This window comes from Vulpes lagopus, chromosome 4 (genome assembly GCF_018345385.1).
Source record: "Vulpes lagopus strain Blue_001 chromosome 4, ASM1834538v1, whole genome shotgun sequence".
In the NCBI taxonomy this organism is placed as follows: Eukaryota; Metazoa; Chordata; class Mammalia; order Carnivora; family Canidae; genus Vulpes; species Vulpes lagopus.
The window spans coordinates 33,521,833-33,536,762 of NC_054827.1; the positions used below are offsets into that span (position 1 = coordinate 33,521,833).

At 34.5% G+C, this 14,930-nt stretch overlaps 1 protein-coding gene across 1 annotated transcript in view; it reads left to right on the forward strand.

Moving 5' to 3' along the window:
- LOC121488955 (A disintegrin and metallopeptidase domain 3-like) overlaps positions 1 to 14,930 on the forward strand; it is a 65,045-nt gene that overhangs the window by 18,526 nt on the left and 31,589 nt on the right. Inside the window, exons 7-8 of the mRNA XM_041751307.1 lie at positions 7,603 to 7,665; positions 14,710 to 14,781. Of these exons, the coding sequence (XP_041607241.1) occupies positions 7,603 to 7,665; positions 14,710 to 14,781 (135 nt within the window). The remainder of the gene's footprint in view (positions 1 to 7,602; positions 7,666 to 14,709; positions 14,782 to 14,930) is intronic.

The following is a 14,930-nucleotide window of genomic DNA, read 5'->3' on the forward strand; positions in this document are numbered from 1 at the left end:
TACAAGTCTGCCCATTTTAGCTATAAGAACTTGGATGAGTAATATAACTTTTCTGTGTATAAATTCTCTTACTTGTGAAAAAGCAGTAATAAAAATAATACATGACTCATACAGTTATTTAAAGATTAAATAACTTTATAAATGGAAATTACTTAGCATAGTATGTAGAAAAATTTAAAAAGTGATAAATAAAAATCATTGTTACTATTATTATTTGCTTACCATACCATATTTTCTAATGTAGTGGATCAAGCTAATGAAGTCATTATGGAAAGTTTGGGTACAAAACAAAATGTTGTAAGGAATTAAAATAGAGACAAAAATGTCAGAACCAAAGACAAAACCAAAGATATAATTGCAGGAATGGAGATAAGTCAATATTGATATATGTTTGTAAATTTTCTATCTTTCATGAAGTAGTTCGAAAGTTGCTTTTCATCCTATATTTGATAGGCTTAGATCTATAGGTTTAGTTAAGCATATTATCACATGACTAGTGCTTTTATGAGCATGAATAAAGAGATTATATATCAGATTTTAAAAGGGAACAGAAAGAATAACATAAAAACATATTTTAGGCATATTTTTATATTCATGAAAGTAAACAGAAAGAGTTGAAAAGTAGAACAGAAACCAAATAAAATACTATAAAGGGCTTATCTATTAAAAACATGTTAAACACATGCACTTATCCCTCTTATCCCTTTTAAGAAACCCACTAAATGACAGGGATTTTTAAAGTAGCATAAACATATAAACACATACAGAACAGAAGAAATAATAATGTGTATCAAATAGCAGATAGCTGATTTAGCCCCCAAAAAGATGAATCTTAAACTGATAATGTTAGGAATTAGTTGGACAATTAGGTAGTCAGGGCCAGGGTCCCCACCAAGAAGACAGGGAGCCAGGCCAGCTAAGACAAAACTGGACTACTATCCTGTTTTACAGCTTAGAAAGACCACAATAGCATCCCATTTCGCAACTTCTGTAAAAGTGACTTTTGCAAAACATCCTCAGATGCAACTATTGACATTTTGTTGTGAGCTGAAACAGTTAAGACATAAGTCTCCAGATGTCAGTCCAAAAAGGACCATCAAAATTTAAACATTAACCTGATAGGTAGACAGGTACATGATTGAAACCCTGATTAGCATGCCTTCGCAACCAATCTGCAGAGGGCCCACACTCTACTTAAAATAGTTGTGCAGAAGACCTTATAAAAGTCCCTTAATTTGAACACCAAAATGGCATACCTCTTGGGTCCCCTCCCTCTTCGGGAGCCTTGCACTATAAATAGTGCAAGCAAATAAACTTTGCTTTGCTGTCCACCACTCTTCATCTGGTCTACCTCTTCATTCTTTAAAGAGATGTGACCAAAAATCCCAGGCACTAAAGGAATAGAAATCCTGAAATAGGAATTGGAGTAGACTATGGGAAATGTGACACGTACTACAGTACTGTTCAAATGTTTCTGTACAGTTACCTTAAGAAATAATTTTAAAGGGACTTAAGATAATTGGTTGAAAATAAGATGTGTAAGTATTTAGCCATCCTGGTTTCCTTTCCTAATGAATTGTTTATTTGTAGACTGAGAGATAATTGAACACTGCTTTCTTTGGGGAGTCTATGAAATGGGGACAGCAGTCACAGATATCCTACTGTATTTCCCCGTAGAGGAATAACATACTGAAACTAGTGTGTTTAATTTCCAATTGGCACACTGGATATTTGAACCAGGCTTATACATTCTGAGAAGTGTATTGGAAGACTCATCAGAAAGGAATTAAACCAGCCAAAAGAATCAAAACTATTTATGTTAACAGCATTTTCCCAACCAAGACACATTGCTTTCTCCAAAGACAATACCCAAAAATTCCATATGTGGTCATCAAGATATTGGAGTAAGCTGCTGAGAGCTCAACTGCTAATATGAAGGGGTACTAGACATATGCTGAAACAATTTAACATGGAAGATAGAGACATGAAAAGATCAAGTTTTTAAAGTTTGAGGTACCTAAGAATACAGAGGGTGAAGAAAATAAAATGGCAATATCCTTAGAGGAGTTAGACAAAATATTTCATCCATAAATTTAGGAATGGAGTGCTATTTATTAGTTCTTAGGGATTTAAAAGTATGATAATAAAAACGAAAAAAGAAAGAAAACTCCATAGGAAGTTCACAAGATAAAATTCCAGAAGTCACACAAAAAGTAAAATACAAAGACAAATGACAAGGAAAATCAAGAGATAAGATATTTAAATTAAAATAAGAGATGGGTAATACAACAGGAGTTCCCAGTATGAATAAACAGGAAATTGAAATGAATAAATCACAAAATAATCCAAGAAAAATTCTCAGAGGGGCACCTGGATGGCTCAGTCGTCTTAAGTGTCTGCCTTCTGCTCAGGTCATGATTTTGAGGCCCTGGGATCAAGCCCCACATCTGGCTACCTACTACTCATCAGGAGTCTGCTTCTCCCTCTCCCTCTGTTTCTCCCACTTGCTCCTGCTTTCTCTCCTCCCCCAAATCAATCAATCAATCTTCAAAAAAATGAAAACTTATCAGAATTGTTTAAAGTGAGTTTCTGAACGATATTTTAATTATTTATTTTAAAGATTTTATTTATTTATTCATGAGAGACACACAGAAAGAGAGGCAGAGACATAGGCAGAGGGAGAAGCAGGCTCCACGCAGGGAGCTTGATGTGGAACTTGATCCCAGGACCCTGGGATCACAATCTGAGCCAAAGGCAGACACTCAACCACTGAGCCACCCAGGCATCCCTGAACTGATATTTTAAAAAATCTGGTTTCCTATATATGGTCAGGATGCAGAATAGCATGAAATTTCCCAGTAGCAATACTGGAAGTTGAAAGGCAATACCACAATTACTTAAACTGAGGCAAAGTAATTTCTGATCTGTAATTCTGTATGAAGCCAGAACTACATAACTGAGATATTTTATTGAAATTTAAAAATTTTATTTCCTCCTAATGTGAAATATTCTTCCCTCAAAGTAAAACAAATAACAATTAAACAGAAAAAGAGAGACTCTGATCTTCTCCTGATTGAAGATAGTAGCCCAAAAGCAATCACAACCAAATTCACAAATAATAGTTGCCAAATATCATGAAATTTCAATCACATGAAAAGATGGAAGAGCTGTGTAAGCTTCTGTCCTCATCCCGTATTTTCATGAGAATTGCTATTAGGTCAAATCCCAGAAGATTTTGAAGCAAACAATTCCAGCTGTCAGTGGCTTAATAGGTTTATGTCTTGCTCAGGAAAATATCAAAGTGGATGAAACTCTCCTGGTTAATTCTCTTCCTAGCTCTGATTTGGGGCCCGTAAGAGTCCTCAATTAGATTCTTTGAATTTAGTCGAGAGTAAGGGGAGAAGGGTGTGTGCATCCCTACCTCAATACAGTTGAGTCTGGACAGGTGTCTCATTGATATCTGTTCTCTTGGAGAAGGGAGCAAACATCCTTAGATAATTGGTCATTTCTTATAATAAAGCAAAAGTGTAATAAAAATCATTAATCTCTACCCTTTGTTTAAGAATGATTTGACTTGAAAGACCTACATATATTCTAAAATAATAATATTTAGAAAAGAATAAATGAAGTATATAAAATATAAATATAAGATAGAAAAACACAAAATCCAAAGTGAATGAAAAAACTGTTTTATATTCATGTACTGCTTCATAGGTGCCACATACTGTTCTAAGAGCTTTACATATATCCTGTCTTTCCAATTTTTTGAACAATTCTAAAAGTTAGTATGGCTGTCCCCCTTTTCAGATCAGGAAACAGAGATTTAGAGTTTAAATTACTATTCTGGAAAATTCTTTGATAAGATATAGAGATAAAACTCAAACCTAGATAATGTGAGCCCTGAGATATACATTCTATAGTAGTCTAATGGTCTACATTTATATAATCTGTTTAAAAGATCCTTGGAAGAGCTCAGGAAATAAATGTAAGAGAAAAATAAAGCTATTTTAAAATTGAAAGCCATTGATAAGTAGCTAATGAATAATAGACACTATGATAAACCCCAATACATGATATTATAGTCAGGTTTAAGAGTCTCGAAAGCAATTACATAAAATGATGATAGAAAAAAACCTAAAAATGTGTGATGGTGAATTTTGTGTGTCAGCTTGGCTGGGACATATTGCTCAGACAGTTGGTCAAATTTTGTGGGTGTTTCTGAATACGATTAACATCTTAGAAGATGTTAATTAGATTAATAAATTGATGTTAATTAGATGTTAATTAGATGTTAATAAGATTAACCCATTTTGTGGATGTTTCTGAATAAGATTAACATCTAAATCAGTGTTTCTGAATAAGATTAACATCTATATCAGTGAACTTTGAATCAGTGGACTTTGAATAAAGCAGAAATGTCCTCCATATGTGGATGGACCTCATCCAATCAGTTGATGTCCTGAATAGGACAAAAGGATGGACCCTCCCACAGAATCTTCTAGTCAGCTGTCTTCAGACTGGAAATGTAGCATCAGCTCAGCCTGATTTATAGCCTACAGGCCCACTTTGTAGATTTTGAACTTGCCAGCCTCTATAATTATGTGAGCCAATTCCTTATATAAATCTAATTATAACAAATTATAATAAGTGTTCTGTTTTTCTGAGGAATCCTGACTGACTAATGGAGTGTGAAAGACTGATAATAGAAATTCTAGATAATTAATATTGTCATTCATGAATAAAATAGCACCCAAAGTATTCTAGGTTATTAAAGAATAAAACATTGAAAAAAAGAATCCTAAATTTGAAAAATTTCTCAAGAAACCATGATAGAAACTGGCAACATCCATATATATATAATGTTGTTAATATGCTGGACTTTATAAATATTCTATAGGATTTTTGGCATCAAAGAAAATCAACTACAAATATGGAAAAACTCAAGATTGGCTTTTTAACCTTTGCCAAAATGAAGTGCTTATAAGACAGGAATATCTGTGGAGAGGATGTTGAGAATGGCTCTTTAAGGGGTATACAATATCCCAACTTTTTTTTACCCAGTCCAGTTGCCATTATGGTATAAAAATATTCTTTCAAGAATTCTGACTATAGGATTTTGAGACATTATTACTAAATCAGTACAAAAAAAAGAGGAATTAAATAAAACAATTTAACATAGTTATGTAGAAAGCCATAAGATCTAATCAGTTGTTCTAGAAATTTCATTTGACAAAATTCAATACCCATTCATGATAAAAACTAAGAATAGAAAACTTCTTTGATCTAATTAAGAACATCTGTGAGTATCTACAGCTAACCTAATGAATGTAAGTGACTGAATGTTTTACCTGTTATGGACTGCATGCTGTGTTCCCCAAATTCCCCTGAGGGTTGACTCCAACCCTCTGGAGGATGGCATCAGGAAGTGTTTGAAAAATAATTAGGGTTAAATTAGATCATTTGTGAGTATAGAGCCCTCAGGATGGGATTAATGCTCTTATTTAAAAAAAAAAAAAAAAAAAAAAAAAAGGAAGAGATATGGATCTCTCTCTCTCTGCTTTGTCCTGTGAGAGGAAGGCAGCCATTTGCAAACTAGGAAGAGTGCTCTTATCCAAGGGCATCTGCTCAGGCCTTGATCTTGAACTTCCCAGCCTCTAGAGCTGTGAGAAATGAGGGTTTGCTGTTTAAGCCAGCTATTCTATGGTATACGTTGTTACAGCCTGCACTGACTAAAACAGACCCTAAGATTAGGAATAACTCAAGGCTGTCTGCCCTCACTATTGCCAGTCAGCATTTTACTAGAGTTTCTGGATACTAAATAGGAAAAAGAATAATAATAAATGGCATACAGGGACACCTGGGTAGCTCAGCGGTTAAGTGTCTCTCTGCCTTTGGCTCAGGGCGTGATCCTGGAGTCCGGGGATCGAGTCCTGCATCAGGCTCCCTGCATGGAGCCTGCTTCTCCCTCTGCCTGTGTCTCTGTCTCTGTCTCTGTCTCTCTGTATCTCTCGGGGATAAATAAATAAAATAAAATAAAATAAAATAAAATAAAATGGCATACATTGTTTAAAGGAAAAAAATAACCTTATGTTTTTAGTGACCTAACTCTGTGTGTATAGATTAAAAAGAAATTCTGTCAAAGCAATCAGGACTGTAAGAGTGACACTTTGCTATAAGAGCAAGTGATATTCCTTATATCACAAGGAATAAAGATACTGACATTGTTAAAATGTCCATTTCCCCTCAGTTAATCTGTAGATTCAGTATAATCCCAATTTTGATAATTCCAGGAAACATTTTCACACATATTGGTTCTCAAATTCATGAGGAGATGCAAAGACCCTAGAATAATCAAACTATCTTAGAAAGCAATCTGGTACTTTTGTATTACTTTACACACCCACAGTTACCATATGACTCAAGTATTCCATTTTTAAATATTTACCAAGAACAATGAATATAACTTTACAATGATCTGTACATGGATATTCATAGATTTATTCATGTCATAATATTTATTTATTATGTCTTTATAATCTGCCTGCATATGTTTACAAAGATTTTGATTGTTGTTAGCAGAAAAGTAAACTAGGCTAAACATAATTGGTTCTTAAGGCTGTCACTAAGTAAAAATTTGTTACTATTATCAAGTTGCAGATACGTTTGTGCAGGGCCCTAGGAATATTTAAGTTTGGGCCCAGTTCAAAAGTTCATGGTTCTACCCAGTGAGGATGTGCATAAGGCCTACCTCCTTTATGTCCTCCCAGTTATGTTTTAAAACACCTTTACATAAGTGACACCATTTTATTCCATCTTTCACAGCATTGACAGGTCAATGGTATATTTCTAAAATGGTATATTTCTAAAATGACACATTACTTAGCAGTAAAAACTAATGAATTAATAATCACAACAACATGAGTGAATGCTGAGGGAAAAAAGAAACAAAAGAGTACACACTATATGATTCCAGTTATATGAAATTCTGGAATAGATTATTCTAACCTATGGTAAGAGAAAACAGGTCAATTGGTTGCCTTCAGCCATGTGGATGATTGACTTGGCAGAGCAAAATGGAAATTTTCTCTATTAACTTCTGGAAATTGTTACATGGGTATTTACATTAGTGCCAATTCTTATAGCTGTATTCTTAAAATGAATGCATTCTATTGAATATAAGCCACAAGTTAATACAGATAATTAAAATAATGAAAATATATAGGCAACATTTGGAGGACAGTCGGTGGAAGTTCATTTAACTTCAAGGTTGGGGAAGAGGTTTTCAGAGGAAGGAAACATGGGTTCTCCCTCCAGTAACTTTTTGAGGATTCTAATTATGAGGAATATAGGTAAAATCTTTTGATTTCTTCCTAAAATTTGTATTTGGAATCTACTTATTTATTCAATGGGTATTCTCTTATTTTCTAATTATGTCTTGATGAATCTATATCTATCTGGTTTTCTATGTATCTATACCTCTCTTTGTGTATGTATGTATGTATGTAATTATGTGCATATATATGTAGGTAATGTTCATGATAATTACAAACAATATAAGAATTTAAAAAATGTTTTATTTAATGTATGTTCTCTGTTTCACAGAAAAATTCAGATGTGCTATTGAAAAGAGTTTTGAAAATACAAGTCGTTATGGATAAAGCCTTGGTAGGTATTATTGATATATTGCATCATATCTTTGTCCTGTGTTTAAGTTCAAAGGGAATATGAAAAAGAAACTTGCCTTGTTTGCAATACAGATATTTCATTCTGTTCACAATATGTATCTTAGGATAGCAGGATATAAAAAAAAAGGTTGTTAATTGCTTTTACATTGACATACAGGGACCAATATTTATGGTATTGATTTCCAAATCACTATAGAATTCTAGCAATGATGTATATGTATGTATGCAAGGGTTCTACTACAGTATAACTATTGGATTACAGCTAGCTATAGATATTTCTGAATCCACTCTGTAATGTGGTGAATTCTTTTCCTTGAATTGATTTCCATTTTAAAACAAGCTATTTTGTTTATTAGATCCTTATCATTAAATATTCTCTTTTATGAGATTAGTTTATGCTGGCTGTATAATTGCTTGAGTTCTCTAGTGGAAGTTCTGTATTTCGAAAATGAGATTTATTCATAGGAATATCCATTTAGTTATGGAATTCTTGTTTATGTAATCACTTTGAGCAAAGTCATATGAGTAGCAAGTTAAAAAATCAGATTTGTCCATTATCACTGATATTTTTGCATAAAGTATCTTAACAAGTGTCACAATGTCATGATTTTGGTCATAAACGGAAACATTTTTAAAAAAGGAAATATTTAGATCTTTAAATAATTAAAAAAAATCAATAACAGTAAAGAATAGACAAAAAATAATAAAGAAAAAACACAGTTTTTTAAAAGATTTTATTTATTTATTTGAGAGAGAGAGTGAGAGAGAACACCAGTGGGGTGAGAGGTAGAGGGAGAAGCCGACTTCTCACTGAGCAGGGAACCTGATGCAGGGCTCAATCCCAGGACTCTAGGATCATGACCCGAGCTGAAGGCAGAAACTTAACCAACTGAGCACCCAGGCGACCCCACACATAATTTTATTACCGGGAGATAAATCATATGTATACATGTCCTGTTTTAATTGTACACATGCATATATATTCATACACTCTTGTTTTATAAGATTTTTTTAAAAATTTTATTTATTTATTACTGAGAGATACAGAGAGAGAGAGAGGCAGAGACACAGGCAGAGGGAGAAGCAGGTCCCATGCAGGAAACCCAATATGGGACTCCATCCCAGAACTCCAGGATCATGCCCTGAGCCAAAGGCAGATGCTCAACTGCTAAGCCACCCAGGAGTCCCATTTTTGTTTTAGATATACTATTTTGTAAGTTTTTTAAAATAATATTTTCCCACATATTAATGAAATATATTAATTGAATTAAATTTTGAGTTCACATAGTGTCCAACTACTTTAATATAAATTGAAATCTAATTTGCTAGCTCCTTTCTAGTCTTTACTGCTTTTGGTCTTTTTTTCCCTCTCAAAGAATATCACCTTAATATTTCTTGCAGGGCTAGTTTAGTGGTCATGAACTCCTTTAGTTTTTGTGTTTGGGAAACTTTTTATCTCTCCTATTCTGAATGTTGGTCTTGCTGGATAAAGTATTCTTGGCTGTATATTTTTCCCATTTGGCACATTGGATATAGCCTGCCATTCACTTCTGGCCTGTCAAGTATCTGTGGACAGATCTGCTGTGAACTTGATCTGTCTTCCCTTGTAGATTAAGGACTTTTTTCCCTTCTTGCTTTTTTCTCCACCCCCTCACTTTCAATCTGCAGGTTTCTTTAGGTCTATCATGAGTCTCCTGTAGGCAATATATCAATGAGTCTTGGTTTTTTTAATCCATTCTGACACTCCAAGTCTTGTGATTCAAGCATTTATTCTATTTACATTAAGAGTGATTATTGATGGATGTGAATTTAATGCTATTGTATTATTACCTGTTAAGTCATTGTGTCTGGAGATTTTGTCTGTTCCTTTCTAGTCTTAGTCACTTTTAGTCTTTTCTTCCCACTCAAAAGTCCCCTTCAATATTTCTTGTAGGGCTGGTTTCATGGTCATGAACTCCTTTAGTTTTTGGTTGTCTGGGAAATTCTTTGTCTCTCCTATTCTGAACGATATAGCCTTGCTTGATAAAGTATTTTTGCTGCACATTCTCCCCATTCATCATGTTGAACATATCATGTCACTGTCTTCTGGTTTGCCAAGTTTCTGTGGAGACCTCTGCTGCTATCTTTACTGGTCTTCTCTTGTAAGTTGGGGATTTCTTTGCTGCCTTTAGGATTTTTTCCCCCTATGTCTGTATTTTACAAATTTTATGGTAATATGTCTTGATGTTTGGCTGCTTTTGTTGATTTTGATGGGAGTTCTTTGTATCTCATGGATTTGGATATCTATTTCCCGAGATTAGGGAAGTTTTCAGCTGTGTCCTTAAATAAACCTTCTGTTTCCCCTCTCTTCTTTGGGTACTTGCATGATATCAATGTTATTATATTATTGGAGTCACTGAGTTCCCCAAGTCTTACATTCATGATCCAATATTTTTCTTTTCCTCTTCTTTTCAGCTTTATTATTTTCCATTATTCTAGCTTCTATATCACTTATTCATTCTTCTGTTTCTACCATCCTTGTGGTCATTACATCCAGTCAGTTTTGGATTTATGTTACAGCATTTTTTAATTTTGGCCTGACTAGTGTTTAGTTCTTTTATCTCTGTGGAAGGTACTGCCTGATGTCTTCTATGCTTTTCTCAAGCCCAGCTTGTATCCTTGTGATTTGCTTTAAATTCTGGGCCAAGCATTTTACTTATCTCTGTTTTGATTAGATCCCTGGCCATGACCTTTTCTTGTTCTTTTTTGGGGGATGAATTCCTCCATCTTGGTATTTTGTCTAGGTCTCTGTCTTCTTCTCTGTGTAAGGAAAGCCTGTTATGTTTCTTGCTCCTGGGAGTAATGGCTTTGCTAAGAAGAGGTCATATACTCTTCCTGGCCTGATGCTTCAGGAAGTTTCTCCTTGTCTGCAGTGGGGGAGTTTGAACCTTGTCCAGAGTGTGGTGAGTTTTAACTAGCTGTGCTCTGGTATACCTGTTAAAAGAGGCCTGATGCTATTTCCACTTGAGCTGAAGCTTTGCAGCACTATGGTCAGTAGACTTGGTGCATAAGGAGGTTTTGCTGGTCTTCTGGGGTAGGGACCTGCTGCTCTCAGGCACACTTGCCCTAGTTAAGAAGCACTTGCAGAACATAAGCAAGAGTGGCTTGTAATCAGCTTAAGCCTCTATTGTTGATGGAACGGTGCTGTTCACTGAAGTCAGTCTGTGCTGATGAGTATGGGAGAAAAGTGGACCAGCCCTACCCCTTGTCCCTAAAGAGGTGAGTTCATGTCCACTGCTGTCCAGGAAGCCCTCATAGAAGAGCAAACAGTCTCCTCTTGTGTGTCAGAGGCATCCCTCAGATTCCTGCCTTCTCTCTGTCTGTGTCTGGGTAGTCTGCCTGCCAGGCCATGCAGTGCACCTATGTTCTATTTCAGACACATTGGATGAGTTTCAAAACTCCAAACTTTAGGAACCCATTGTGGTAAAGACCCATGCTGATCTTTGGGGTGAGGGTCTTGCCAGGCTGAGGCTTGTACCACTTTGTCCAAAGGGGCAGTTGCACCAATGCACAGGAGCTTGGAGTTTAGAGTAACACACAGCAAAAAGCCCAAGTCCAGGTTAGCCACCTTCAGCAGATGTCTCTGTCCCCCATGCTTAAAGGGTAATGAGGAGCACAATGGTGCCCACCAGCTCTTTTATCTCTGACAGGGAAAGTCACCTCTCCTAGATGCGTTCCAAGAAAGGGGAACGTCTCTCCCAGTGCATCCCTGGGGATCTTCAGATTGCATCATTAGCTCCTGGCATCTACCCTCCTTCTCCACAGGAGTACGGCAGCACCCACTGGACTCCATACCAATTACAGCATGGATCTAATAAAACACCAGTCTTTGAGCTCTGCTGGTTGTAAACACTTAAGATAATCAGCCTCTCTTGTTTCCCAGTCAATGATTTTGGGGGAGAGTTTTTCTTATGTGATCCCCTGTGTACTTCTCTCTTTCCCTCTCTCTCTCTCCCTCTCCCCTTCCTTCTGTCTGTCTGTCTCTCCCTTCTCTCCATGGTCAGAGCTCCCTTTCCTCTGTAGCACTTGTGGTTCTTTTCTCCCTCAAATCATGTCTTCATACCTCCTACCCTCCATGATGTGACTTCTTCTCTCCCTCCAAGTCCTGCAGTTTGTTCTGTCAGTCCTCAGATTGATTTCTTGGGTGTTTGGAATGATCCAACATTTTAACTAGCTTTGTTCCAGAGATGAGGCAAACATAGGATCCTCCTACTATTCCACCATCTTAACTGAACCCCAGGGGCATTTAGATTTTAATTTTTGTTGTTACATGGGGAGTAATAGTATTTGGCCTAAAATCAAGATCACAGGTGGTGGAATTATGTTTAGCCACAGCTTCTCCCATCAGGTTGCTAACATTGAATCTAGATGGCCTATTTTCCTCTCTCCACTTAGCTGGGTACCTTCTTACCATTCCAGTAACAACAGAAGGCATTTTCAATGCAAATGACATCCTGCAAAACAAAACAAAGAAACCCAACTACTAAAAACTTGGAGGAGTTCCTTAAAATATGCTTAGTATTTCTTCTTTTATGTTGGGTTTATCTATCTTAAATTTTAAAGTATAGTTCTGTAAACAATATTGGTAGGTCTTTTTTTTCTCTATTCAGTCAGATAATCTCTGCCTCTTCATTAGAAATTCAGTTGAATTATGTCTATCAAAATTACTGATAAATATGGATGTAGGTTAAGTGCTATTGTCTTATTAGTGTTCTATTTGTCCCATCAATGATTTACTTCTTTGTTCCTCCTTTGTTACCCTTGGATTAGTGGGTTATTTTCAGCACTTGCTTTTATTTCCCATACTGTTCCCCCCCCCCCCCCGCTGTACCTCTTTATCCCCATATCTTACACCAGTGGTTTCTCTAGTGTTCCAATGAAATGTTCCTAACTTTTTACAATCTAGAATTAATGTTATACCACTTCACATACAATGTAAGAACCTTACAACAGTAAAATTCCATAGAACCTCTTTGTGATATTAGTGTAATATATTTTTACTTCTTCATATGTTATAAACCACAAAATGAATTAGTTTAAATAAAATATTGATTTGTTTAAAGATATTAAGGAAAGGAAAAAAGCATTCATCTTTTCCACATTTTAACATTTCCAAGACTCTTCATTCCTTTTGTTGGTCTGTATTTCTGATTTTTTTGTTTAGCCTGTTGATGAGGTCTCTTCAGCGTTTGTTCATATGCAGTTGTCTTTATTTTATCTTCATTTTTAAAACATCTTACTTGGAAATATTTTCAAACTTTCATAAAAGTTGTAAAAATAGTGCTTGCTTCGGCAGCACATACACTAAGAAAGCTGTAAAAATAAGAATAATGGAACAACACCTATATTCTCTTTTCTTAGACTTATTGTTTTACAATGTATCCCATTATCACTTGTGCTCTCTCTGTTTGAAAGTAAGTTATAAATTGCATCATGGAGCTTTTAGAGTTATCCATGTAAGTAAAAATAACATGATTAAAATACTTTTTATCAAGTAACACTATACATATTACTATAACTTAATTGCATTGTGATTGGACAATGTGATCTAAGTGACACTTATGTTTTATATTCAAATAACTGTTTTATGGCCTAATATAAGTCAATTTATGTAAAACCTCTATGTATATTTGAAAAAAATGTCTCATTGTTTTATATGTTTTTATACATATCATATCTAAGTTTTGCTTTAATTTGAAAAATCTTGTATGTATTAATATGCCTGTTTGATCTATTAATGATTTAAAAAACTATGTAAAAATCTCTCACTATGATAATTTCTAATTTTGTTAAATTTTGTTTTATACATTTTGTTGCTATGCTATTATAGTCGTTTAGAATTCTTCCATCTTTCTTAATAATTGAATATTAATGCACTGTGATAATTATTATGTACACTTTTTGCTTTTAAGCTTTTTAAATATTAATGTAATTATTGCATTGATTAATATAATTATCGTATAATATATGCTTTTTGTCTATTATTTTCCTTGTGTATATTTTTATGCTTTGACTCTTAATATCTCTATGTACTCACAATTTAGAGGTTTTTATTTTAATTTGCATGTAGTGGATTTTTTCAATAGTTTCTCTCATTTACCTAATATTTGGTCTGTTGATAATTTGTGACTTGAAATATATGGGTTTATTTCCATAGTCATATTTTTGTATTCTTTTGTCTTGCTTTTCATATGTTCAGTTTTGCAAAGGATCACTTTCACTCATATCACACATGCTGCATTGTGTAATTATGCAATATAGTTTATTGGGATAGGTTACATACAGAGAAATAAAGTATAAATAGTCTCTAAGGACCTGGGAGGATAACATCTCTTTTATCCAAATCAGAGAAGTCTATCCATTATATTTAATTTTCTATTAGTAAATTTTTGGCAGACTTGCTGAAAATTAGATTATTGAAGATACCAAGTTGCCACTTTTTATATTTTCTGCTAACACTTAGAAATGTGTACATACACATAATTAGAAATATTTAGAGAAAAGATTATGACTTCTGTTCCTTTGAATGAAGACATATTCTTGAAATTATTCACTGTTATGGTCCTCAGAGGTCTGTATTTAGAAAGTACGCTGTTTATCCAGGATATATAGTCATGTTTTAGTGGGATGAAGACAAATGATGGCAGCATACTATAGTGGGGAAAAAAAGAGTAGTGTAGTTAGTTGGAGACTTGAGTCCTGGTTCTTACCCTTAGTAGTTACAGAATCTTGGAACCTTAACTTTTGATTCTTAATTTCTCTATGAATGAAGAGAAAGTCAATCACAACCTTTTCATTTTAAGATTATTGATTAATATATGAAGTCTCTAGGTTTATGCCTAAAACTTACTAAGTACTTGATAAATCTTAATTCTATTTTTTCCTTTCACCTGAACCCTGCATTATTTTAATATTTTATATCCATTTAATATGTAATAGTTTATTACTTGTCACTAGCAATTAAGAAACAAAATTTGCCTTTCAGTTTGATTATATGGGCTCTGAAGTAGCAATTGCAGCTGAGAAAGTTGTTCATATCTTTGGTCTAATCAACACTGTAAGTATTTGTGTTTCATTTAAGTAAGAAACATTCCTATTAATGCAGTAATATTGGTTGTGTAAATACCATTTCCAGTTTTTTAAAAACTAGTCCTATCAACTAGTTTCATCCCTCAATGAATGAATTTCATCTCCAAAAAAGAGTAA